The 25,677-nt window shown below is 40.5% G+C and overlaps 1 protein-coding gene across 6 annotated transcripts in view; it reads left to right on the forward strand.

The window, feature by feature from the left end:
- The window catches only part of LOC126485091 (E3 ubiquitin-protein ligase Nedd-4), a 187,818-nt gene that overhangs the window by 101,479 nt on the left and 60,662 nt on the right, over positions 1–25,677 (forward strand). For all 6 annotated transcript variants that reach the window (XM_050108697.1, XM_050108700.1, XM_050108698.1 and 3 more), the window contains exons 9-13: positions 15,785–15,844; positions 19,780–20,074; positions 24,457–24,515; positions 24,596–24,661; positions 25,315–25,544. In XM_050108697.1, the coding sequence (XP_049964654.1) occupies positions 15,785–15,844; positions 19,780–20,074; positions 24,457–24,515; positions 24,596–24,661; positions 25,315–25,544 (710 nt within the window). The remainder of the gene's footprint in view (positions 1–15,784; positions 15,845–19,779; positions 20,075–24,456; positions 24,516–24,595; positions 24,662–25,314; positions 25,545–25,677) is intronic.

Raw genomic sequence — 25,677 nt, forward strand, 5'->3', positions numbered from 1 at the left:
GCGCCAGCGCCGTTCTGCCCATGTGGGCAATTGCTGATGGTCCGCCATATTTTAACGTCCTGTCCGGATTTTAACACACTGCGTCTTGATCTTGGCCTGCCATGTACTCTAGATGCCATTTTAGCGGATGACCCACGAGCAGCTGCTCGCGTTCTTCGTTTTATCAACTTGACAAACCTCTCTAAGGACATTTGATTATGCTGTTTTTTTTTTTTAAATCCTATGCCTGTCTGTCTGTCTTTTATCGTGTTTTCCCTTTTATTTACTGTTTTAAACTTGTGCCTCGCGGTGCATTCCTAACGTAGTCTGGGCGCTAATGACCATTGAAGTTGTCCGCCTAAAAAAAAAAAAAAAAAAAAAAAAAAAAAAAAAAAAAAAAAGTTAATGTGCTTTGTGGTTCCCATTTGTGACGTAAGTTGATCACTAATCTCATTTCTGCTGCTCCCCATTACTATTGCCTTTCTTTGGTTTATTCTCAGTTTGTATTCTGTACTGAGATGAGTGAATCTGACATTGATATCCATTCATCCTGAATTTCAAACCCACATCTGAACCTTTCTGTTATTTCCATCACTGCTTGTTCATTGTATAGATTGAGCATTGGGGCAAAAGACTACATCCCTGTCTTACATCACTTTTAAATCTGAGCACTTTCTTTTTGGTTGTGTAGCATTACATGATTATTTCCAATATAGTCGGATCTACTTTGCGTCACCTGAGTGTAGGGGAGTTGAAACCAGTAGTGACCCATGACTTCATATAAACTTGAGATTTTTTATACATGTAATTCATTTCTAAATTTTATTGATTATTTACAGAGTAAAGAATTTAATTATGTACAACATTTAATAAGTAATGAGTTTTAATGAGATAATTGTAAATATGTTTAGACATAGCAAATCACCTTGTTGCATTATACGTGATATGTTTTCTCTTTGTAAGAACAAAAACTTCCTTGTTGCTCGAGTCCGCGATCAAGTAGTCGTCGAGTGCGGATCTTCTGTAACTTTCATGAATGGGCATAGAATTGTTAATTTACAACCCGGAGTTGATTCAAAAATTATGCTAGGGAACCACAGCCTGACTTTGGTGCAAACAAATCGCGCGCGAATTCTCAAATATCGGCACGGAATTTAAGATACGCGGCTAGATATCGAGTGTTGCCATCGTGCGTGAGATTCAGCAACATTAACCGCAATTTACGGACATTAGCTTGATAATAACTATCAAAGACTTATATGGGTGGCATAGTAATCATCTTAATGCTTAAAGCAAGTGAGAAGCAATTTAATGTTGGGATATGACAAATATTAATCATTGCATAGTCAGCTTGTTGATACATTGCTTAGCAACTCATAAACAGACAGTGAAAGAATTACTGAAATAATCTCTTAAGTATCAATGACCACTACACACACACATCAGAAACTAATTACTCTGTGAGTGACTTCTGGATTGAATTAGGGCTTTTTATTTTTATTTATTTATTTATTTCAGCTAAATTGGTATTAATAAACTTCTTTCAAGGTTGAAACTTCATCAATGGTGTCGCGCAAATTCAGTTTAGTAGAACAATAGATAGTACTATATGCTATTTATAGTTTTAAAAGAAAAGAGAGCACATACCTGTTTTTCTTTTGAGAAATGTTCGTACTTTAGTCATCAGTATTCTCAAACCAGAGGCACGAGTGACACTCCCTCACAGCACTACGATATCATGAACCACCACACACATGTGCCCCCTACTCACTATATTTCTGCATTGAAAACCCCGAGATATAGCGGTGGTACAAAGAAGGAAGAAAGAAGAGGGAAGATCAGCGAAAGAAATGGAGCAAAGAGAGATTGGGAGGTCACAGTTGCCTCTTCCCAAAATGATATTATAAATTTCAAATGTTATCTATCCCTTCTGCCTTATTTGCTCACAAATTTTCTGAAGCTCTAATGAATTCTGCCTCTTACACTGGAGGTCCAACATCTTCCATATTGACTTTCATTTCTCCTGCAGTCGTGATATCAGACAAGGCCTCCAGTGTACTCTTTCTACCTGTCTGTTCTCTTCTCGCCACTTAACAGTGAAATTCCCAGTTGATACCCTTGCCTTTAATTTCATCAAAAGTTATTTGGACTTTTCTGCATTCTGAATCAGTCAATCTGCAACCATTTCTTTGTAACATTTCTTCACGTTTTTCCTGAGCCATTTTGTCTTGGTTTCCCTGCAGTTCCTGTTTATTTAATTTCTAAGTGGTTTATATTTCTGAATTTCTCTGAACATTTTTGTAGTTCCTCCTTTCATTGATCAATTGAAATATTTCATGTTACCCAATATTTCTTTGTAGTTATCTTCCTTGTAGCTAAGTTTTCTGTCCTTTTTAAAGATATCCATTGCTCTTCAGATGAACTGTATTCATTATCAAAGTATATATAACCTCAGAGAACTTAAATCTCCTCATTCATCAGTGCTCCAGCATTCCACTTCCTTGCACAGTGAATTTTCAGCAGGAGTCTCTTAAATCTCAGTCTGCTCTTCATCATTACTAAATTGTGATCCAAGTCTACATCTACTCCTGAATTCGCCTCACAATCCAGCATGAGTTTTAGAATCTGTCCGACACTGACGTAATTCAGCTGAAATCTTCTTGTATCTGAAAGCCCTTTGAAGAATACATCCTCCTCTAGTGATTTTCGAACATTGAATTCGCAACAACTTGCTGAAAATCATTGTGGAACTCAATTAGCCTTTTTCTCTCTGTTCTGCTACCAAGTCCATATTTGCCTGTAACTCTTTCTTCAATTCTTCCACCTAATACTGCTTCCCAGTTGTTGTTGTTGTTGTTGTTGTTGCTGCTGCTGCTGCTGCTGCTGCTGCTGCTGCTGCTGTTGCCTTCAGCCTGAAGACTAGTTCGATGAGTTCTTTATTCTAGTCTATCTTGTGCAAGCCCCTTCATCTCTGCATGCCTGCCGCAACTTACATCTATGTCAACTTGTTCACTGTATTCAAGCTGTGGTCTCCTTTTACATACTGAATTACTCATTCAGTATTCTCATATACCTTATTCCTTCATCTTCTGCTGGTGACTTTGGCGCGCTTATCAGAACTGGTTAACTGCAGATTCTCATGAGAGCAACCCTATGAATGAGCTGTTTGCTGTAACTCCACTTTCCTGTTCATAATGAATACTGTTCCCATTATACTATTTCCTGCTGCTGTTGGCGTAACTCTATACTTGGCTAACTAAAAAGCCTCATTTTCTTTCAATTTCACTTCACTGATCGCCACTATGTGTAGACTGAGCCTTTGCAATTTCCTTTTTAGGTTTTTGAGCCTCCCTACCATGTTAAAATTTGACATTCTACCTTCCAACTCATAGTATGCTCAACTTTCATTGGTTATGTAATCTTTTTCTCATTGTTACTCTAAATGGTGGACTAATCCAGTATCATTCATCAGTGGAGAGATCTTCATGACATTTTCTCAATTGTATGCCACGTCCCCTGTAGATACACAATGTGTCTGTTTAATGTAGTGGTTTCTGTTTGCCATTTGTACCCTCATGCCATTGATTATTGCTGATTTTTGGCCAGTTTCTTACCCCAAGGGCTGGAGGTTGCCTTGAAACTCAGTCTGCTCCTCTGCCCTCTTTGACAAGTCCTTTGGCAGAACAAGGGCGTCACCTTGTACCAGCTGCCATTGTTAATGATTTTTATTCAAAATTTAAGCAGAGGCTGTCCCCGAACCAGGGCCCCCAATTACTAGTCAGAAGCACTACCTCTAGACAATAAGGTACATTATAAATTACAAAAACGAAATAAACATTTGTAGCGAGTTGTGTACTAGTTGTGTGCGTTGCATTCTCCACTTCTGTATGACATTGACAATTACATTACATTGTGCGTGTGTGTTTTCTGTGTTAAATAGCTCTGAAAAATAATCATCTTAGCAACAATGTCAATCTTGTTTGTGTGCTTTTAGTTTGCTCACTACCTTAATTATACAATGAGAATTAACTAACTTATTTTAAAAAAGTGATGTCTCAGACATCCAATGTAATTAAGTGATTATTTCGTGTATGTCTGTCTGTGCCAGTGAAAATATGTTGATTGTGACTCTTCAGGCTTTCTCGGGGAAATTATTAGTTTAAAAGTTTTTTCATTTGTTGATAAATTGTCATTTTCTTTTTACACAATACTTTGTCAGCTCACCTAGTCACCATCAGATGTTGAATGCAGATTTTGTTACTATATTTTGAGACTCCAACCCAACTGTGGACGGTATATGCTGTGGACCACTGTAGCCATTGCTTCCCAGAGTCGGTCAACAAAAATTAAAGTATTAAGCGCACAAAAAAGAGCTAGAGGCTGCAAAATGAAAACCACTGAAGAGCTTGTAATGTCATTGCCTGCGGAAAGGTTTGATCCTGACAAAAATGCTGAGGCCCAATGTCGCTGCTAGAGCTACACACTTACGTGTCGGCTGTCAAGTGCACTCAGTTGTGTTGAAAACACTGAAATGGAGGCTTCAGTAGATCAGCAAACAGTTGTAGTGCCTTTCCTTATTGCAGGAGGAGTGTGGAAAATGGAAATTCATCAAATAATCTAACAAGTGTATGGAGAGCACTGAATATCCATCGCAGTCCTGATGCTAAATCGAACCTTTGGGGCAATAGCTGCCACTGCAATGTGCTAGTCTTCAATAAACAGATACCATCTACTGGACAATGGAATCCTTAATGCAGTGTGGCTTTCCAGATTGTGTGTATTGGCCAGTGACATCCTTCCTTCTCTAGATTGCTTGTGCCATGCCTTGACATGTGTAATAGATATGCAGTGCTCTTTGTAAACTTGTCATTCTTTGATGAATTTCCATTCCCTGCACTTATTCCACTGTAGGAAACATGTTATACCCCTTTTCCCTTCTTTGGAAGCCTTCAGTTCTCTGTTGTCAGCACAACTGAACGCTGTGGATGATTGACATGTGAAAGTGTTCGTTCAGTCATGTGGGTGTGTACCCGTGTCTCTCTAGCAACAAGTTTGCAGCTTCAGCACACTTACAAGGACCACACCTTCTTCTTTGGGCAATGGCATTGTGATCCCTTTAGCAGTTTTAATATTACAGCCTCCAGCTCATTCACTTTTGAATGACTCTAATGCAACTGAAAAGCTATATCACGTAGCAAAAAGTGTCTAAGTAAGGAAAATGCTGTAATATGCCTGACGTTCTTAAGAAATTAGGAGGAGGATAGTAAGCGATAAATGTGCTTTGTGCTAATAAGACAACACAAGCTTTTTTATAAGGGCATCTTTGAAACTCAATGAAAACTTAATTAATCTGTTTGCTGCAGGATGTTACTTATGTTACTTTTTAAAAGTGGGTAGAAGAATTTAGCAGAAAAATTGACAGCAGGTAAAAGCGACAAAATTGGGGATTTAAAAAGTAACTCAGAGTTTGACCCATATAATAGTGAATCAAGAAGTCCTTAAACAAATAACTGGAGAAAGGCAACTCCTCAGATATGTAGAAATGTAGGGCTTTTATAGAGATACAATGTTTGCAACAAAATTTTCTAGAAGTACTGAAGGGAAGATGCAGAAATAGACCAAAGAAATAATTCTTTGAAGATACAAGGAGAGCAATGATAGGTAAAGACTAATAAGAGACAAAAATTGAAGTAGGCAACCACAGAAATGCTCCTATTGATAACTTTGGCCTTTTAAAGGTACAGTGCTTGGAGAGGAGTTTGAGCCAAATATTTAGTTTCATGAAGCTGAAGGATAAAGAAAACATAATTATTAAATCGTAAACACAGGATTCACATATACGTGCACCTGAATACAGGGGCTAGCTCCTGTGATTTTAAATAAGTTAATATAAATGTTACTGGGATCCTAAACACTCTCTCTCTCTCTCTCTCTCTCTCTCTCTCTCTCTCTCTCTCTCTCTCTCTCTCTCTCTCTGTTTATTACAGATGTTTTTAATGTCATTTTTATGTTTACTGATTCATTATTCTGCCCCCCCCCCCCCCCCCCTCCACCGCCGCCATCTGAAGTCCAGTCTGTTTCACATTGAAAATAGTTCTTATATCCTAATGTGTTCATTGGTCATACCATGCTCATATCTTTACCATGTAGTTTTTAATAAACTTACATTAATTGCATCTGTTATGCAAACAGCCTGTAGGGTTGTACATGACACTGTGAATGTACGAGTAATATTCGATAAGTAATGTAATGCATTTTTTCTCAGCCAATTTCAGTTGAAAAACATGTGAAACTTGCTGTGGTACATCGTGGAATATTCCCACCTCAGCCCATTTAGTTTCATGAAGTTCAGATAGATGATGGCACTATATGTAGCCTTCAAAATTGCATCTGTAATGGATGTGTGTTCCAAGTAGAGAGCTGTCGCTGATTTTCTTTTGGCAGAAAGCCATAGCATTAAAAATATTCATAGGTGCTTGCGGAATATCTATGGAGAGCTGACAGTGAACAAAAGCACAGTGAGTCGTTGGGTAAGATGTCTGTAATCATCACAACAAGGTCGCACAAACCTGTAAGATTCCCCATGTGCAGTCCGGTCGGATGAAGCTGTGACTCCTACAATGTTGGAATGTACAGACACCTTGCTCCACAACTGGACATCTCTGTTGGTAATGCTGACACACTTGCCCTCCAGTTGGGCTACCCAAAGGTGTGTACCCCCCTGGGTTCTTTGCCCCATAACAGAAGACCATTTTACAATCTAGACTCCCACAGTCTGTCTTCCATTTGTTTCGGACAGTGAAGGATGGTGGTGTATGGATGTCACACTGAACAGAGATGATGTTGAAAAATAGGATTTTGTAGCAAAAAGAGTGGAGAACAATATAGTGTACTGGAATCCACAAGAAAACCAACTTGCTTTCAGAAAAAAGTGTATTGCATTACTTATTGAATGCCCCTTGTAAATATATTTATTTTCTGTTCTTTTCTTTCCTTTTTCCCGTCTTTTATTACTGTAATGTAAATTAAAACCAGCTTCACTTTTTGTCTGTAGTAGTTTATAAATAGTTTTGGTTATTTTCGTAAAGGGAATGTTACCTCAAATTAAGCAAACAAAGGCTGTACATTGAATCTGTATCTTGAGCTGGAACCTGACATAAAATTCATTACGGGATGTCAACCCTTTATTAGACTTCCTTCAGTTCACACTGCTTTTCAAAATGTGCCTTTTCATTGAATTCAACTTACTAAAAATAAAGCTCTAAATATTTAATTTGTTGACAATTAATTCAAAATTCTGTCATTGCTCTAGTTTTCTTGTTTATCTGTTGCACTGAGTATAAGATATATCTTTGTGTTAGCCAACCTTGTCTGGAAAGTAAAAAAAAAGTCCATAAGATTTATCATTAATTAACCTGTTTGCATGACAAGGAGAATTCTGTACTATAGCTTTAATAAGCATGGCTTTTTTATTTTGTGCATGCTAACTCATAATAAAACAGGAAAGTATCGAGACTGATAGTAATCGTGGTGGTGATGGTGATGGTGACGGTGGTGGTGGTGGTGTTCGTGGTGATGGTGGTGGTGGTGATGAGGATTATGATGGTGATGATGAAGACTTGGATGAGCAAATATTGGATCAACAGATTCATCTTTTAAATGAAGAGATTCATCAGTTGTTAGGTGATGGTGGTAGTGATGAGGTATGGAAATAAATTAAAACATTTTGGATGCACTGACGTTTATAACATTATTGTCCACACTCCACATTTTACTTCAGCATAAGTGTCGATGTTTTGTTTTGAGTATGCACAAATAAGTTGATGATACTGCATGAGACCCTCCTGTATACCTATCCGTTGATGATCTCAGCAGGGAAATTGTGGTTAAGATGACAGCAATAAAGACTCATTGTGTATATGACTATTAAGAACAAGTTGTGGATTACTTCAAGGGTTTACATAATCACGTATTTGTGTCCACACACCTCTGCACATAGCTATTATAGGAATCGGAATTGGACAAGTCCGGGAACAACTTCAGAAACTGTTGTTGCTGGCCAACTGGGCGAGAGCATTGAGAGAATGACAGACTTGGGAGACAGCACGACAGAATAGCAAGTCCAGAGGGCAAACAAAGTCCGAATACTAAGAGGTAGTGAATTCAGAACCAAGACAATGACATGTAGTGAGATGGATACAGTAATGCAGAAAAATCTTAATAGATGGAGCAGCCATGCTCTTGGCTTTATATAGCAGCCATGAGCTCTGACAGGCCAGCCTGACAGATGTGGCCTATGACGGTGCTTACATCGGTGACTGCAATTCCCACAATTGAAGCAGCTGCACCTAGTGGCTGTCATAATGTCCATACCATCCGGCATGTCTACAAACATGCCAGGCCAAGATGCCAAATCTCCCTCTGCTGGGGCCTGAAAATATGATTTGTATCTTGGTGGGTGTGGGGGTGCAATGACGGGTGTTCCAGGCAGTGGAAATGGGACAGCTGGTAGGTTTGGACAAGTTGGTTGGAGTGCCAGCGTTAGTGTGTCCACTGTTGTAAGATGCCGCCTGTGGGTGGTTACCACCGTGGCTGGCACCGACAAGGATTTTTGCCCTCAAATGAGTGTGCCCACACAGCTGCATCTGCTAGAACGCTCTGTGGTTCTGTTGGCTGTGGTGCTCCTGGAGGACAGTATGTGGTTACCACCCATAGAGGAGCTTCACTGTACTATTACAAGCTGAGGAACAATGTGAGTGCAGCCATTGTGGTGGACGTGCCCACCACTTTCAGCATTTGCTGTTGAAACTTATGGATCATATTATCTGCTTCTCTGTTGGATGGGGAGTGGTTGAAATGGTGGACTATCCACAGTGATGTGTGTGTGTGTGTGTGTGTGTGTGTGTGTGTGTGTGTGTGTGTGTGTGTGTGTGGCGGGGCAGGGGGCATCCAGCTGTGTCGACAATTGACAACAAACAGTGCATAGGTGCTCATCTTTCCCACCACAGGTGCAGTGTGCCCAGCAATCTGAACAGTCTGCATGAGGGTGTGTGCTTTGAAATCAGGGCATAACAGGTTGTTCAGAGGCTTTGGAGACATCCGTAATCCATGAATTATTGCACTGCTGGTGGAAAAAAGACTTGCAAGAATTCCATGTCTGAGGAAGGGGCTGGACTGCCACTACCTGAGGTCAAGCCATGAGGTGTTAGTTTCCAGACTGTGTGATCTCAAAAGAGTGCATGATTTTCAAAATAGTATCTTAGGAAGGGTTGACGAGTTTGAGTGCGAACTTCAGTATTAGGAGGCAACTGGACATCATCATCTCGAATCAGTGAATCTGGATATAAAGTTTTGCAAGCAGGTTTTGCCCAAGTGAAATCGCAATGTCAACTCAACCTTTCCGAAATCACCTATGAGCAGCATGGGTGATCAGGCTGTTTGTGGTTCCGATGAAACTCAAGGCACATTGCGACCACATGGAATTATTGTGAATTGCACAGTAATGAACGCATCTCCATGAATGTGAGCACAACCAGGTTAGAGAGTGGAACCAATTTCTGTAGCAAGAAAAACATGTCTGGGGAACCCCATAAAAAGAACAGCAAACATTGGAGTGTCATCCAAACCTGAAAAGTGGTAAAAACTGTTACAGATGCTACAAATAAGTGTCCCAATCCTGTCTTGCCATATTTAAACTATGGGAATTCTGGTTGGGCAGCACACCACCTCAGAAATGGCCGTAGCCTGGATGGATTGAGAAACTGTAAGTGATTCAACAAAAGTTGAAATTGTCATTGGAACTGCTGTAGCAACTTGCTGCTACAAGTGCAGCTGTTGCAGTTTGAGATGCATGAGCTTGGAGCCCGTAGTATACTGCTGACCTTTTACGTTATTGCCATTATAGTGAGCAGAATTGGGAAAGTCCAGGAATAACTTCAGAACCAATGGTGACTGTACAGTTGGCTGAGAGCACTGATGGCAGTTCACCAGAGAACAAGAAGTGTAAATACAAAAAAAGATAGATAACGGAGGTGGCACCATAGAATAACAAGTCCAAAAGGCAAACATAGATTGAATATTAAACAAAGCAAATTTGGAACCAAGATAATGAGGTGTAGTGAGATCTTTACAGTAATGCAGGGAAATCACAACTAATGGAAGGGGCGACTGCACTGTTGGCTTTATAGGACAGCCGCGACCCTGGTAGGCTGGCTGAACAGGTGGGGACCACAGTGGCGCATACATCGGCGACTACAGTGCCCACAATTACAGTAGTGCCTTCCATTGGTCATCATTGATGTTCGTACTGCCCTATGGGCCTTAAGACATGTTGGGCTGAGATACCAGAGCTATCATAAGGTGGAAAAAATATATCAATGGCTTTGAACAAATGAGCAATATTTGGTTATTATTTTATATGATTACTTAGAACAATATTATGAAAAGGATAGTTGCTACTCGCCATATAGCAGAGATGCTGAGTTGCAGATAGGCACAACAAAAGACTGTCAGAAAATGAGCTTTCAGCCACAAGGCCTTCATTGCAGACAGAACGTATGCACACACAATCAGACAAACACAACTCTCACACACAGACTGAGAGCAGCTGCCCATGATGGGAGACACAGCTTGGTGTTGGGGGTAAGGAGGAGGATGGCGCAGACGGGGGGTTGGGGGTGGGGGGTTGTTAGTGGAAAAGGAGAGTGCTAGAAAGACTGTGGGTATGTTAGTGGAATTGATGACTGTGTAGTGCTGGAATGGGAACAGGGAAGGGGGCAAGAGGGTAAGGGTAAAGACTAATGAAGGTTGAGGCCATGTGCTTAGCAGTGGGGTGGCCCATCTGTTTCTCGGTCACAATTTGTCGGTGGCCATTCATGTGAACAGACAGCTTGTTAGTTATGATGCCAATGTAGAATGTGACACAGTGGTTGTAGCTTATCTTGTAGCTCACACGACTGGTTTCACAGGTAGCCCTGCCTTTGATGGGATAGTTGATGCCTGTGACCAAACTGGAGTAGTAGGGTGGTGGTGGGAGGATGTATGGGACACGTCTTGCCTCTAGGTCTATTACAGGGGTATGACAGATGAGGATATTGTGTAGGATTGATGGGCAGTGGAATGCAACTGTGGGAGGGATGGGAAGGATAGTCAGTAGGACATTTCTCATTTCAAGGCATGAGAGGTAGTTGAAACCCTGGGGGAGACTGTGATTCAGTTGCTCCAGTTCCGGCTGGTGCTGAGTCACAAAGGGAAAGCTCCTCTGTGGCTGGACGATGGGAATTTGGAAAGTGGTGTGTGACTGGAGAGATGAAGCTTGGGAGATCTGTTTTTGTACAAGGTCGGGAGGGTTATTAAGGTGTAGGAAAGCCTCAGTGAAATCCTCCGTGTATTTCAGGAGGGACGATTCGTCACTACAGATGTGACTGGGTGTGGGGATGTATGGAAGAGACTTCTTGGTGTGGAATGAGTGGCTGCTGTCAAAGCGGTGGAGGTATTGCTGGTGATTGGTAGGTTTAATTTGGACAGTTGAGTAGGATCAGGTGGAGCAAATGGGGTAGAAGCTGTTGAGGTTCTGGTTCTGAACCAAGTGAGGGGTTTGCGATTCTAGTTGTTCAGGGAGGATCCCTCTAGGTTACCCATGAATAGATTAGCATAGGATGGTGCCATTGCGAGTGCCCATAGCCTTACCCCAAGTTTAATTCTGTGTAGTGCTTGCAAAGGATAAGTAATTGTGGGTGAGGACACAGTTGGTCATGACAATTAGGAAGGAGGTTGTAGGTTTGGACTCTGTTGGGAAAAGCAGTGTTCAATCGTGGTAAGGCCATGGGCATTAGGGATGTTAGTGTAAAGAGAGAAGGCACCAGTAGTGACAAACAGGGCACCATGTGGTAAAGGAACAGCAACTGTGGAGGGACTGTGGAGGAAATGGTTGGTATCTTTCATATAAGAGGGTAGGTTGCAGGTTATAGGCTTAAGGTGTTGGTCTACGAGAGCAGAGATTCTCTCTGTGGGGACACAGTAACTGGCCACAATGGGGCATCCTGGGTGGTTTAGTTTATGGGCTTCAGGAAGCATGTAGAAGGTAGGAGTGTGGAGAATGCTAGTGGTGAGGAGAGAGGTTGAGTCCAGGGAGAGATTTTGGGATGGGCCTAAGGATTAAAGGAGAGACCAGAGATCCTGCTGGAATGGGGTCACTTTGGTAGGGTTTGTAGGTGGATTAATCTGATAGCTGGCAGAGTCCTTGGGCCAGTTAATCCTTGCAGTTTAAAACAATAGTGCTGGAGCCTTTGTCAGCAAGCAGACTTACAGGAATGGGACCAGTTTTTAGGTGGTGGATTGCAGTTCTTTCTGCAGATGTAAGGGTAATTTATATGTTGAGGGATTTGGGGAAGGATGGCGAGGCAAGGTTAAAAGTTAAGAAATTCTGGAAAGTTAGAAGGGTGTGATTTGGGGACAGTGGAGGTGGATAATGGTTGGCTTTAGGTAAAGTCTGATTGGTAGGGTTGCTGGTGAAAAAGTTTCTCCACTGCAGGGAGTGGGAGGAGGAGAGGTGGTTTTTAACAGTCCTGCGTGATTGAATTTGGAAGTGGGGCAAAAGAGGAGGCCGTTGGAAAGGACAGATACTTCTGTGGGGGCTAAGGCTTTTGGAGGAAAGGTTCATGACTGTGTTTCAGGTCTGTTTAGGTTCTGTATGATGGTGGGAGGGAGTTTTTGAGGGTGAGGTAAATGTAGGTGGTCTGTGAAGCATATTTGTCAGCTATGAAGTGAAGACCTATTACATTTACCTCACCCTTTAAAACTCCCTCCTACCACCATAAAGAATCCACACCCAAAACACAAGTCATGCACCTTTCCTCCAAAAGCCTTAGCCCTGCCGAAGTATCAATCCTTTCCAAAAGCCTTATCTTTTGCACTGCTCCGAAATTAAGTCGTGCAGGACTTGTTAATGTCTCCTGGTCCCTACAGTGGAAACACTTCTTTGCCAGTAACCCTACCAATCAGACTCAACCAAAGACCAATATTGAGCCCTGCCTGAGTCAGTTTACTCCTCCATTCAACCGTGATCCACCCCCACTGCCCCCAAATCACCCCTTCGTAACTATCCAGAATTTCTTAACATAAAGCCTCACTATCCTTCCCCAAATCACTCAACACGCAAACTAACCTTGAGTCTGCGGAAAGAATCACAATCCACCACCTAAAAACTGATGCTAACCTTAGCATTCTAGATGCTGACAAAGGATCTACCACTGTTGTTTCAAACTGCAAGGGTTACCTGGTGGAAGCCAGCTGTCTGATCCATTCACTTACAAATCCTACCAAAGTAATCCCATTCCAAAAATCCAGCAGGATACCCAGTCTATCCTTAAATCCTTAGGCCCATCCCAAAACATCTCTCTGGACTAAACCTCTCTCCTCACCACTGCCACCACCATTGCCCACACTTCCATCTTCTATATGCTTCCTAAAGTTCATGAACCCCTTCCTAATTGCCATGACCAACTGTATCTTTGCCCAAAATTACTTATCCTTTGAAGGCATTATTTACAGACAAATATGGGGTAAGGCTATGGGAGCTTGCATGGCACCATCCTATACCAGCCTATTCATGGGCCACCTAGAGGAATCCTTCCTAAACACCCATAATCCCAAACCCCTCACCCAGTTCATATTCATTGATGACATCTTCGTCATCTGGATCAAGGATGAGGAGATCCTATCCACATTCTTCCAGAACCTCAACACATTCTCCCCCTTTGCTTTACTTGGTCCTTCTCAACCATCCACATCAAAAATACAAACCACCAGCAATACCTTCACTTCGATAGCAACCACCCATTCCGCACCAAGAAGTCCTTTCCATACAGCCTAGCGATCCATGGCCATATCATCTGTAGTTATGAGCAGTCCCTCTCCAAATACACAAAGGATTTCACAGAGACTTTCACAGATGTAATTACCATCCTGACCTTGTGCAAAAATAGATCTCCTTGCCTTATCTCTCCAGTCACACACCACCTCCCAAAATCCCACCTTACGGCCACAGAGGAGCATTCCCTTCGTGATTCAGTACCATCCAGGACTGTAGTAACTGAATCACATTCTCTGCCAGGGTTTCAACTACCTTCCGTGCCCTGAAATGAGAAATGTCCTACCCATTATCCTTCCCGCCCCTCCCTCAATTGTATTGCGCCACCCACTAAACCTACACAATATCCTCGTCCGTCCCTACCCAATCCCTGCTTCCAGTCCCTTGCCTCATGACTCATACCCCCGTAATAGGCCTACATGCATGACATGTTCCATACATTCTCCCACCACCACCTACTCCAGTCCAGTCACAAGCATCACCTATCCCATCAAAGGCAGGGTTACCTGTGAAACCAGTCATGTGATCTGTGAATTAAGCTGTGACCAAGAAACAGCTGGACCACCTCATTGTTGAGCATGCCACCCCATGCAGTGTTCTTCATTTCAGTGATTGCTTCACAGCCTGTGGCATCTGGATCCTTCCCACCAACACCAGCTTTTCTGAACTGGCAGGTGGAAACTCAGCCTGCAATATATCGTAAGTTCCTGTAACTCTCCTAGCCTTAACCTCCGTTAGTCTTTATCCTTAACCTCTTGCCCCCCTTCCCTGTTCCCATGCCAGCACTACACAGTCCTCTATTTCACGCAAGCAACCACCATCTTTTCACATCTCTCCTTTTCCGCTAACCCCCCCTCTGCCCTCTGTCTAACCTCCTGACTGCACCTAGCTGCCCTGCCCTCTCCCCACCTCATCCCTGTATGATTCCACAAACAGCACTTTACCATCTCCACCCCCTGCCCTGCTATCCTTCCCCCTACCCACCCCAGCCTCCCCCTTACCCCCACCATCCAGTTGCATCTCCTGTCATGCGCAACCGCTCGCAGTCTGACCTCGGTGGTCAGAGTCAGGATGCGTTCGTGTTCGATCTCCAATGTAGGCCTTGTTGACTCGAAGCTCATTAGCTGACAACATTTTTGTTGTGCTTATCTGTGACTCAGCATCTCTGCTATATGGTGAGTAGCAACTATCCTTTCAATAATATTGTTACTTTCCATCATGGATTTTCCATGGTTACTTATAACAGAGATTGTAATATGGTGTGTGTTAGTATGTTTGGGAAACATACTATTCAGTGGATGATAAAGGATCAGAAGGAATGAACTACAAAAGAAAGATTAAAAAAACTTCAAAAAATTGGTGGAAATCTCAAGAAATGGGAGTGTGTGGAAAAAGCAGTCATCCTGCTATGCTTATTTCAGACTAATGAAAAATTGATTAAAAACACAGGGGCTGGCACCTAGCAATGTGGATCAATTTCATAATGAACAATTTTGTACTTGCCTCAGTCTCACTTTTTTAAAAAATATACGAAGTTTGTCACATTTTTGTAATTATTATTTCCTCCATATTTTCTTTCTTGCACAGTCATTACTTCAAGTAATTCAATTGACAGCCACGAAGTTCAACCACCATTAACATGGATATGATAAGTCACACAACATTGTTATGGAAAACTGAAAAATAGCGGAAAATGTCACATATGATTAATATTTTTCATAATAAATGCAGTTTGCAATAAATGCAGTTGTACGAAGGCATTAGTGGAATGCTGCGTGAACACTTGTAGATACAGATTTTAGTAAATACTAATTTCCAATTAGTGTTAATATTCGTTATAAATGTGTACAGTTTTTTAGTGTTTCATGTAAGGGTGAAGTAAATAAGTGTTTCCAATGAAAAACAGATGTTACAATATTTTTTTCTTTGGTATAGAACAGTGAGCCAATTCCTGAAGCTCCTAGTCCGGCAGCATCTCCCAGGGAATCGCAAACGGTGAGAAGTCAACATGTAATTTGCCTGATTTGTTGGTTACCATATTTGTGATTGGATAAAATTTGCAAACATGTATCAAACACACATACCACTGATAATCAAATAGAAGAGGCATTGAAAACAGCAGAATACTTAGATTTTGTCTCTTAGCAGGTAAAAATCTCCCATACCCTCTGATTAAATATTTTGTATAAATTGAGCTTTCATAAGCACTTGTAAGCTGTTTGATGCCCACTCTATTCTGTAGTCATCTGTCCTCGTATCAATATATGTATCGGTTGCTGTGTGAAAATATGTTTACCTTAAAGTGACTGAACAATATCTTATCATAACATTGTATTTGCATAAATAATATGTCATCTTGTTTGAGTTCCTGGCAGATTAAAACTGTGTGCCAGACTGAGACTTAAACTTGGGGTCTTTACCTTTTGTGGGCTGTACTTTACCAACTGAGCTACCCAAGACAACTGACAACCCATCCCCAGAGTCTGCGAAAGACCATTGTCCTAACTTAGTCTCCATCCGGCATACAGTTTTAATTTGCCAGGAAGTTTCATATTGGTGCACACTCTGCTACAGAGTGAAAATTTCTTTCTGGAAACATCACAAAGGGTGTGGCTAAGCCATGTTTCTGCAGTACCATTTCTTCCAAGAGTACTAGTCCTGCAAATCTAGCAGGAGAGCTTCTGTGAAGTTTGGTAGGCCAGAGATGAGTTACTGGCAGAAGTAGAGCTGTGAAGATGGGTTATGAGTCATGCTTGGGTAGCTCAGTCAATAGAGCAGTTGCTTGTGAAAGGCAAAGACCCCAAGTCTGAGTCTTGGTCAGGCACACTGTTTTAATCTGCCGTGAGTTTCATATGAGAGCACACACAACTGCGGAGTAAAGATTTCATTCATCATTTATTTCAAAACAAGTTTTTATTAATTAGATATAACCTTCTATCCTGAAGGTTTCTCCTGGATTGGAATAAATTAGGCTCGGTTGGTTTCAGAATCAGAGTTTTACAGTAGCGAAATGCACAAGTTAAATCTTGCTTTACTGTACAGGGGACTCATCAGATTACAGTTATAATGTATTATACATGGAATACAGTAGTTTTTATCATCTGACTCAGTCGTAATTCAGTGTCTTGTCCTGCTAAAATGATCATGTCATTTAAAAATTTCTCATGAGAGTAATTGCAGAAAAAAGATTTGGAAGTAAAACTACCATTACCCAGTTCTTGTTGCTATGTGTATTTGTCACTCAGTGCTTCCAGTATCCAGTGGATGGTTTTCTTTGCTATGTCTAGTGTTTGTACTGCACCCAGGATTTTTCACTGTTGTACCATTTAAAAATTGTGCTGCATTTTGTTACACAGCCAGTAAAGGAACAAAATCAAAATCGGGCAGAAAGCCACTCCTGTGTAATATCAGTAGCATCAGCATATTTCATTGAGTAATCATGATGGCATAATTTTCTGATTAATTTTGCAAGTAAATTAATCTGATTTCCAATAATTGATGTTTCTGCTTCAGTCTTTGTAATTTTGCTCTCAACCTATGCATTAATTTCAATTAACATATTTTGAGTACAATACAGTGTTATACTTGTATTATTTATTGTGAGAGGTGAATGGTAGTGTAACCTACTATCTACTCAGCACTTTCAGAATAATTTAATTTTGTTGTGTATATGTGCATGTACAAGATCTTATATTACCATATAGACCATTTACCTTCAACACAGTACCATCAGCACATGGCCATTAGCAAATCTGCTGTCAAAATAGTCAACCTTGGTGCTTCGGTCAGGCATGGTCTGATACTGGTTGCACTACTCATGTCAATTCATGTAAATTAGAGTTCCATATGCAGCATATCAAATTGCGTTATTTTATTGGAATATTAAGTTTAGTCTGTGGTTTTAAAGTATATTCCACAAAGTGATTACTTCCTCTTGAATTGTTTTTATAGTTACTGTTCCATAAATCTTAAACCTTAAAATATGATATTCTTCACTATGGGCATTTGAATATTTAAATTTCATTCTTTCCTTGTTCTTGTGTCTACTGTATTTAACCTCAACTGGTAGATTACATACTATGTGCACTACATGAATTGGTACTTTTATGGGGACTGAGAAATCAGCAGAAGTTGTGTGACTGGGCCGGTATGGATTCTCTCCACTCATTGCCAACCTTAACTAGGTAACAACGCAGCAAGCTGTATCAGTATAGCATTGTAGTAGGCATTATGAATGCAATTTTGATTCCTGTTCTGTCTGCCATGTAAGGAGGAAGTAGATTATTTTCTTCTCTTACATCCCAATAGTATCTTCTCAGAGTTGACATCACAGGAGTGTGTTAATTTATTAAACTTTTTCACTGCTGTGGGCTTGTATAGATGTACTGCTACACCGATACCCCCAGGCGCTGTGGGCACTTATTCGTGTGCCGCTTGGGTTTTCCTGTAGTGCAATGGATGTCTGTATGCATCCTGAGCTGCTGACCTCTCATTGTCATGGACAAGTTACTCTCATATTTTGATGAGTAGAGAAGTCTCAGCTATTTATCATGCAATGCATGTGCATCATTGCATGCTATCATTTGCAAAGACATCTTTTCAGTAAGTTGAATTGTTGGAGACATGACAATTGCTTTGACTGAATGATTCACAATGCATAAGGATGTAAATGAGCACACTGCATGCAAACATATGCAGGATATAGCGCAATAACTCAAGAAAAAATGAGATACCAATCTGCTCTCAATTTTACATAAAATTTTGATACCTTATCTACATTTTGTTCACTCCGATGATGGGCTAAAATAAACTATATGCATAGTTTATGTAGTGTGTTTTTGCATCTGCAAACTCTTTTAAAATTTTGCCCAATGTTTTTTTTTAATTTGGTATAGTAAAACTATGCCATATAACAGAGAGAAATTCAGTTCTTTGTTGAGTGAAGATATCGGACTGTAAGATGGGTAAAAATCAAATTTTTTCACCTAATATTTTACCAAAGATTCAATGATAAATATTTTATACCAGCAGGAACACCGCACGGAATGCAGGGAGCATGTCTGTAGCAGTGAAAGGGTTCAGAGGTGGTAATTAATATGCACACACTTCTAAAGCCTTATTTGAAATTTTCAATATCAGTTTCATGTTTCTCAGTCCTCTCTATCCCTCCAAACCGAGCGAACTGGCACAGTACTTAGCACACTGGACTCGCTGTGAGGAGGATAACGGTTCAAAATCCACATGTGATTTTCCTGAATTGCTCCAGGCAAATGCTGGGATGGTTCATTTGAAAGAGCATGTCTGATCTCCTTCATCATCCTTGAAAGAATCTGAGCACGTGCCCCATCTTTAATGACCTCGATGTTGATGGGATGTTAAACCCTCATCCTTCTTCCTTTCTATCCCTCCATGTCACTTAATGTTTCTGATGTCACCTTTGTGGCAGTAAAATTTAATCTTCCGTGTTCTTACAGTACACAGGTAAAATATCTTGATAGGTCCAATCTGTCAATAACAGTGTGGCGTATTGAATTTCAACAGCTGCCCATGACTGTAAAATTAAAACTCTCCATCTTGGATGTAATTTCTGTTTGTTGTTTTTATTTTTTTTTTTTAATCATTACTGTACAGTCGGCTTAATAATAGATTTTTTTCCTTGAGGTAAGGTGAGATGAGTCTTGTTAAATTCGCAAGCCATTAATGCATATTTGTATTTGACAAGAGGCATATTATTTGTGAATATTCATATGAAATTTCTTAGCATTGAATAGGCCTATTGTTATGTTTGTGCATGGGTAAAAAGTTGTCACTTCTGATATAAGAATTAATTTAATTTTTTGTAAGTATATTATGTGCTTAACTGACCATAGTGCACACATTACTCTCAGTTTACTTGTAACACCAGATTTCTTTGTTTTTTTCCATTACAGTCATCACCGTCTGAACAGCGTGTTTCTGTGACTAGTGCAAATCAAACAAATACAATTAATGCAGAAGGCTTACCTGTAGGCTGGTCTATGCAGGTGGCACCCAATGGTCGTGTGTTTTTCATTGACCACAATGAACGCTCTACAACGTGGGTTGATCCAAGAACAGGTAGAGCGAGTCCTATGCCTAATCAGACAGCTCCACCAGTCAGAAAACCAGAGGATGAGCTGGGCCCTCTGCCAGAGGGGTGGGAAGAGCGTGTTCATACTGATGGCCGGATATTTTTCATAGATCACAGTTAGTATAAAATTTCTTTTTATGTGGCAGGAATTTAATTTTTGTTTGATATCACTTTGTCTTGTTTTGTGTACTATTCATTTGGTCTTAGCCTGAGAATTGAACTGTTGAGAACTAGGATTAAAATTATTTCTTCGGGCAGAAGTTGACAAAAAGGAAACACAACTGCTTGCGTTACTAAGGATCTGCCTTGGAGAATCATGAAAACATAGATTGCTACTCCCCATAAAGGTAATACATTGAGTTGCAAACAGGCATGATGATAAGACTATTACGTAAAGCATTCAATCAAAGCTTTCCTCAGAATAATGAGATATAAAAACACACACACACACAAAAGCAAGTGCAACTTGCATAAATCTTTCCACTACCTCCAGCCACTATGGCCAGAGGTAGTAGTGGCTATATATGTATGAGATGTGCTTGCTTTTGTGAATGTGTGCATTTCTCTTTTCTGAAGAAGGATTTGGTGGAAAGCTTATATGTAACAGTCTTTTAATTGTGGCTGTCTGCAACTCGGCATTCTCACATTTATGGCGAGAGTAGCAGTCTATCCTCAGAATATTGTTGATATTCCAATCTGGATCTTCCAGTGTTTAACTACCTATTTTTGTGGTATATTTACTGTGTGATGATTTTTCAACCTTCAACAGTGACAAATTCATCAAAATGTACAAACTTGACAGGAGTGGATGAACAGTTTCTTACAGATATGTTCTTGTGTTCTGACTGCTCTAGGTAGAAAAGAAATGGAACTAACGCTGCAAACTTTGTGCTATCAGAATAGGACCCATTGTCTGTGTTCACTAATTCTAATGGTCAAAACATTTCCGCAAGTAATTCTCCATGAGATTGCGCAGGACAAAAACATGTCTAAAGTAAACCGTCCTTTCAGTGCTACTGAATTAATTATGGAACTTAACTAGGGTGTAGTGATACAGCCACTATCATAAGTAGTCACATGCTAATATTGAACAACAAATAACTGAAGTGGTCAGGAGAAGAAAGTTCTAACCCTCAATTTAACAATATTATGAAAAGGATAGATTGCTTCTCATTGTACAGATGACACATTGAGTTGCAGACAGGCACAATGAAAAGACTGGAACACATTCAGATTTTGGCAAAAGCCTTCTTTAGAAAAGAAAAGAAACACAGTGTTTCACATAAACAACACACCTCATGCACATGACTGCTGTCTGGCCAGAATGCAGTTGTTGCTTTGATTGCTGCTTTCATTTAATGTGGCAGTTGCATTCTGACCAGAGGGATCAGAGATAAGTCAAGTTTTTGTGAGATGTGCTTGCTTGTATGAATGTGTGTTTTCTTTTCTGAATAAGGCTTTGGCTGAAAGCTCAGTGTGTAATCATCTTTCTGCTGTCTCTGTCCGCAACTCAACATGTCATCTTTATGGTGAGTAGCAATATGTTATTTTCATAATATTCTTGATATTCCAACCTGGATGTCCCATTGTCTAACCCCCAGTTTAGTTGAGATTAGTGTGATCACTTTATCTGTCGCATCTCTGAATGCATCACATGGTAGTAACAGGTAGTTCCATATGTACCACTAGAAAGTTCTAGCTACAATGAGAGCCAGTCCTGACAAAACTCTACCATCTGATGAGCAAGATGTATGAGACAGGCGAAATACCCTCAGACTTCAAGAAGAATGTAATAATTCCAATCCCAAAGAAAGCAGGTGTTGACAGATGTGAAAATTACCGAACTATCAGTTTAATAAGTCACAGCTGCAAAATACTAATGCGAATTATTTACAGATGAATGGAAAAACTGGTAGAAGCCAACCTCGGGGAAGATCATTTTGGATTCCGTAGAAATGTTGGAATACGTGAGGCAATACTTACCTTATGATTATCTTAGAAGAAAGATTAAGGAAAGGCAAACCTACATTTCTAGTATTTGTAGACTTACAGAAAGCTCTTGACAATATTGACTGGAATACTCTCTTTCAAATTCTGAAGACGGCAGGGGTAAAATACAGGGAGTGAAAGGCTATTTACAATTTGTACAGAAACCAGATAGCAGTTATAAGAGTCGAGGGACATGAAAGGGAGGCAGTAGTTGGGAAGGGAGTGAGACAGGGCTGTAGCCTCTCCCCGATGTTATTCAGTCTGTATATTGAGTAAGCAGTAAAGGAACCAAAAAAATTCGGAGTAGGTATTAAAATCCAGGGAGAAGAAATAAAAACTTCGAGGTTCGCCAATGACATTATAATTCTATCAGAGACAGCAAAGGACTTGGAAGAGCAGTTGAACGGAATGGACAGTGTCTTGAAAGGAGGATATAAGATGAACATCAACAAAAGCAAAACGAGGATAATGGAATGTAGTCGAATTAAGTCGGGTGATGCTGAGGGAATTAGATTAGGAAATGAGACACTTAAAGTAGTAAAGGAGTTTTGCTATTTGGGGAGCAAAATAACTGATGATGGTCGAAGTAGAGAGGATATAAAATGTAGACTGGCAATGGCAAGGAAAGTGTTTCTGAAGAAGAGAAATTTGTTAACATCGAGTATAGATTTAAGTGTCAGGAAGTCGTTTCTGAAAGTATTTGTATGGAATGTAGCCATGTATGGAAGTGAAACATGGACAATAAATAGTTTCGACAAGAAGAGAATAGAAGCTTTCAAAATGTGGTGCTACAGAAGAATGTTGAAGATTAGGTGGGTAGATCACATAACTAATGAGGAAGTATTGAATAGGATTAGGGAGAAGAGGAATTTGTGGCACAAGGAGGGATCGGTTGGTAGGACATGTCCTGAGGCATCAAGGGATCACAAATTTAGCATTGGAGGGCAGCGTGGAGGGTAAAAGTCGTAGAGGGAGACCAAGAGATGAATACACTAAACAGATTCAGAAGGATGTAGGTTGCAGTAGGTACTGGGAGATGAAGGAGCTTGCACAGGATAGAGTAGCATGGAGAGCTGCATAAACAACAACAACATCATTTATGTTCTTGTCTTTCAGTTCAACCAAACATAAAATGTGCAGTAACACAAAATGCACTGTTGTGGGTTAGCACTTTTTTCCACCAACCCTTGTTGGTCTTTTTTATGGGGAACACACTCTAATTTTTGTCTGACTTGGTACATGCACTAGATAATACAAATAAAAAAACTATCATATTTATATAAGCAACAGTTGAAATTCGTCTATTTTGTGGATAAAAATTCACATAAGTAAGGACAGGGAATGGTTTGTTTTCTCCCAAAGCAAACAGGTCACATTTAATCTTTTTCTTAAATTGAAAATCCTGGCAATTGGCACCTATGTCGTGCTGCTCTTCATGCCCCATAAATGTCTGTGTTCCAAGAGAAAACAGTGAGAATATCTGTTTACTCAGAGACAGAGGGGCAGGCAACAATTCCACTACAACCAATAAAAATTCACACAAAAGGTAAAACACATTTCTTTGTCCATATGCTCCCCCTCCTCCCTCCCCATTTCTTTGTCCATATGCTCCTCCTCCTCCTCCCTCCCCATTTCTTTGTCCATATGCTCCTCCTCCTCCTCCCTCCCCATTTCTTTGTCCATATGCTCCTCCTCCTCCTCCTCCTCCTCCTCCCTCCCCATTTCTTTGTCCATATGCTCCTCCTCCTCCTCCTCCTCCTCCTCTCCTCCTCCTCCCCCCCATTTCTTTTGCCATCTCCTCCTCCTCCTCCCCTCCTCCTCCCCCCATTTCTTTTGCCATCTCCTCCTGCTCCTCCTCCTCCTCCTCCTCCTCCTCCTCCTCCTCCTCCCCTCCTCCTCCCCCCCATTTCTTTTGCCATCTCATCCTCCTCCTCCCACCCCCCATCTCTGTCCATATTCTTCTCCTGCCTCCACCCCCTCAACCATTACCTCCATCCTCATTTTTCTGTCGATCCCCCCCCCCCCTCCATCATTATCTGTTGATCTTTTCATTCCCCCCCCCCCCCCCCCTCTCTCTCTCTCTCTCTCTCTCTCTCTCTCTCTCTCTCTCTCTCTCTCTCTCTTTCACAGACAGACACAGAGAGAGAGAGAGAGAGAGAGAGAGAGAGAGAGAGAGAGAGAGAGAGAGAGAGAGAACTCTCGCACATTTGACCACTGTCTGTTGCTACCAAGACCAAACTGTGAGCAACTATGCATGATGGGAGAAGCAGTCTGGGTGGTGGGGGTATGCAGGATTGCTATTTGAAATTTCATTGCCAAATCCAGTGTTTCATATGCATTAACATGATGGTCCAGTTCGATAGAGTACCTCTAATTCTAAATATATATCAAGCCGTGTGTGTACCTCCTTCATTTCTGTAGAGGTCATGACAAAGAATTACCCAATTGACTTTTTCTGTTCATTATCTGAATTTTGTCCTTATTTATTGGGTTTGTTCTTATATTTCAGATACGCGTACCACACAATGGGAAGATCCAAGATTATCAAATCCTCAAATAGCTGGGCCAGTAAGTGTATATAATTAGTTCATCTTTGTTATAATGACAGCTGTAATTCAGTTGGTTTTAAAATATTTATCTTTCCTCAGGCAGTTCCTTATTCTCGGGATTACAAAAGAAAATATGAATATATGAAATCCCAGCTTAGAAAACCGGTGAGTGTCTAATATCAGTCTGTCATATTCCCAAATACAAAATGTGTGATTATCTTCCCCATATTTTAATTCCACATTTTGGCTATATGATATGTTGATAATACATGTAATAGAATGGAATGTAATTCAACATCTTATTACCTAAGTTACAGTGGTGTGCACATAAACAGGCAGGTCGTGTGCTTTGCTCAGTGGCAAGGAGCAGTGTACCGTGTGACACTTGGCCAATATTGTCACTATGCCCCAGCTGTCTTTATGAAGCACTTTAAGGTGCGTGTACAGCATTTTCCATTGCGTTTTATATTTTATGTATTGTGACGATATTTGGCTACTGGAGTTGGCACAATGGTTGGCATAAAGCAAAATTTACAAATATTATGTGCAGAAGTGACAGTTTACTGAGCACATAAATTTTCTTAGGTTGAGTCAGAAGCAGAAACAGTGCCGTAATGTGATGCTTACTCCAGGGTTGCCAGTTACCAGCGTAGGGAATGGGTAAGTGTGTGGCATGGGACAAAGGCAGATGTGACAGGCAAAGCCATGAAGTAATTTGCATCACTCTCTGAACAGAACGCAGCACACACCAGTTGTTTTGCTTGCACACCACTATAATCACTGTCACCTACAGTAAAATGCTCTTCTTCTATTTACAGAATAATGTTCCGAATAAGTTTGAAATTAAAGTAAGACGACAGAATATTTTAGAAGATTCATATCGTATCATCAGCAGTGTCAATAGACTAGATTTGCTGAAAACAAAACTGTGGGTGGAATTTGAAGGTGAAGTTGGTTTGGATTATGGTGGTTTAGCAAGAGAATGGTTTTTTCTCTTGTCAAAGGAAATGTTCAACCCTTATTATGGTTTATTTGAATATTCTGCAATGTAAGTATTATTGCATGTTATTTTCTGATAAAATTGATATGTTAAAGTTATGCAGAAGTATCTGCTTCAAAGTTTATATCAAATTTTAATATTTTAAATATTTTTATCCTAACTACAACATACATTCAGACTA

This window comes from Schistocerca serialis, chromosome 6, assembly GCF_023864345.2.
Source record: "Schistocerca serialis cubense isolate TAMUIC-IGC-003099 chromosome 6, iqSchSeri2.2, whole genome shotgun sequence".
Lineage (NCBI taxonomy): Eukaryota > Metazoa > Arthropoda > Insecta > Orthoptera > Acrididae > Schistocerca > Schistocerca serialis.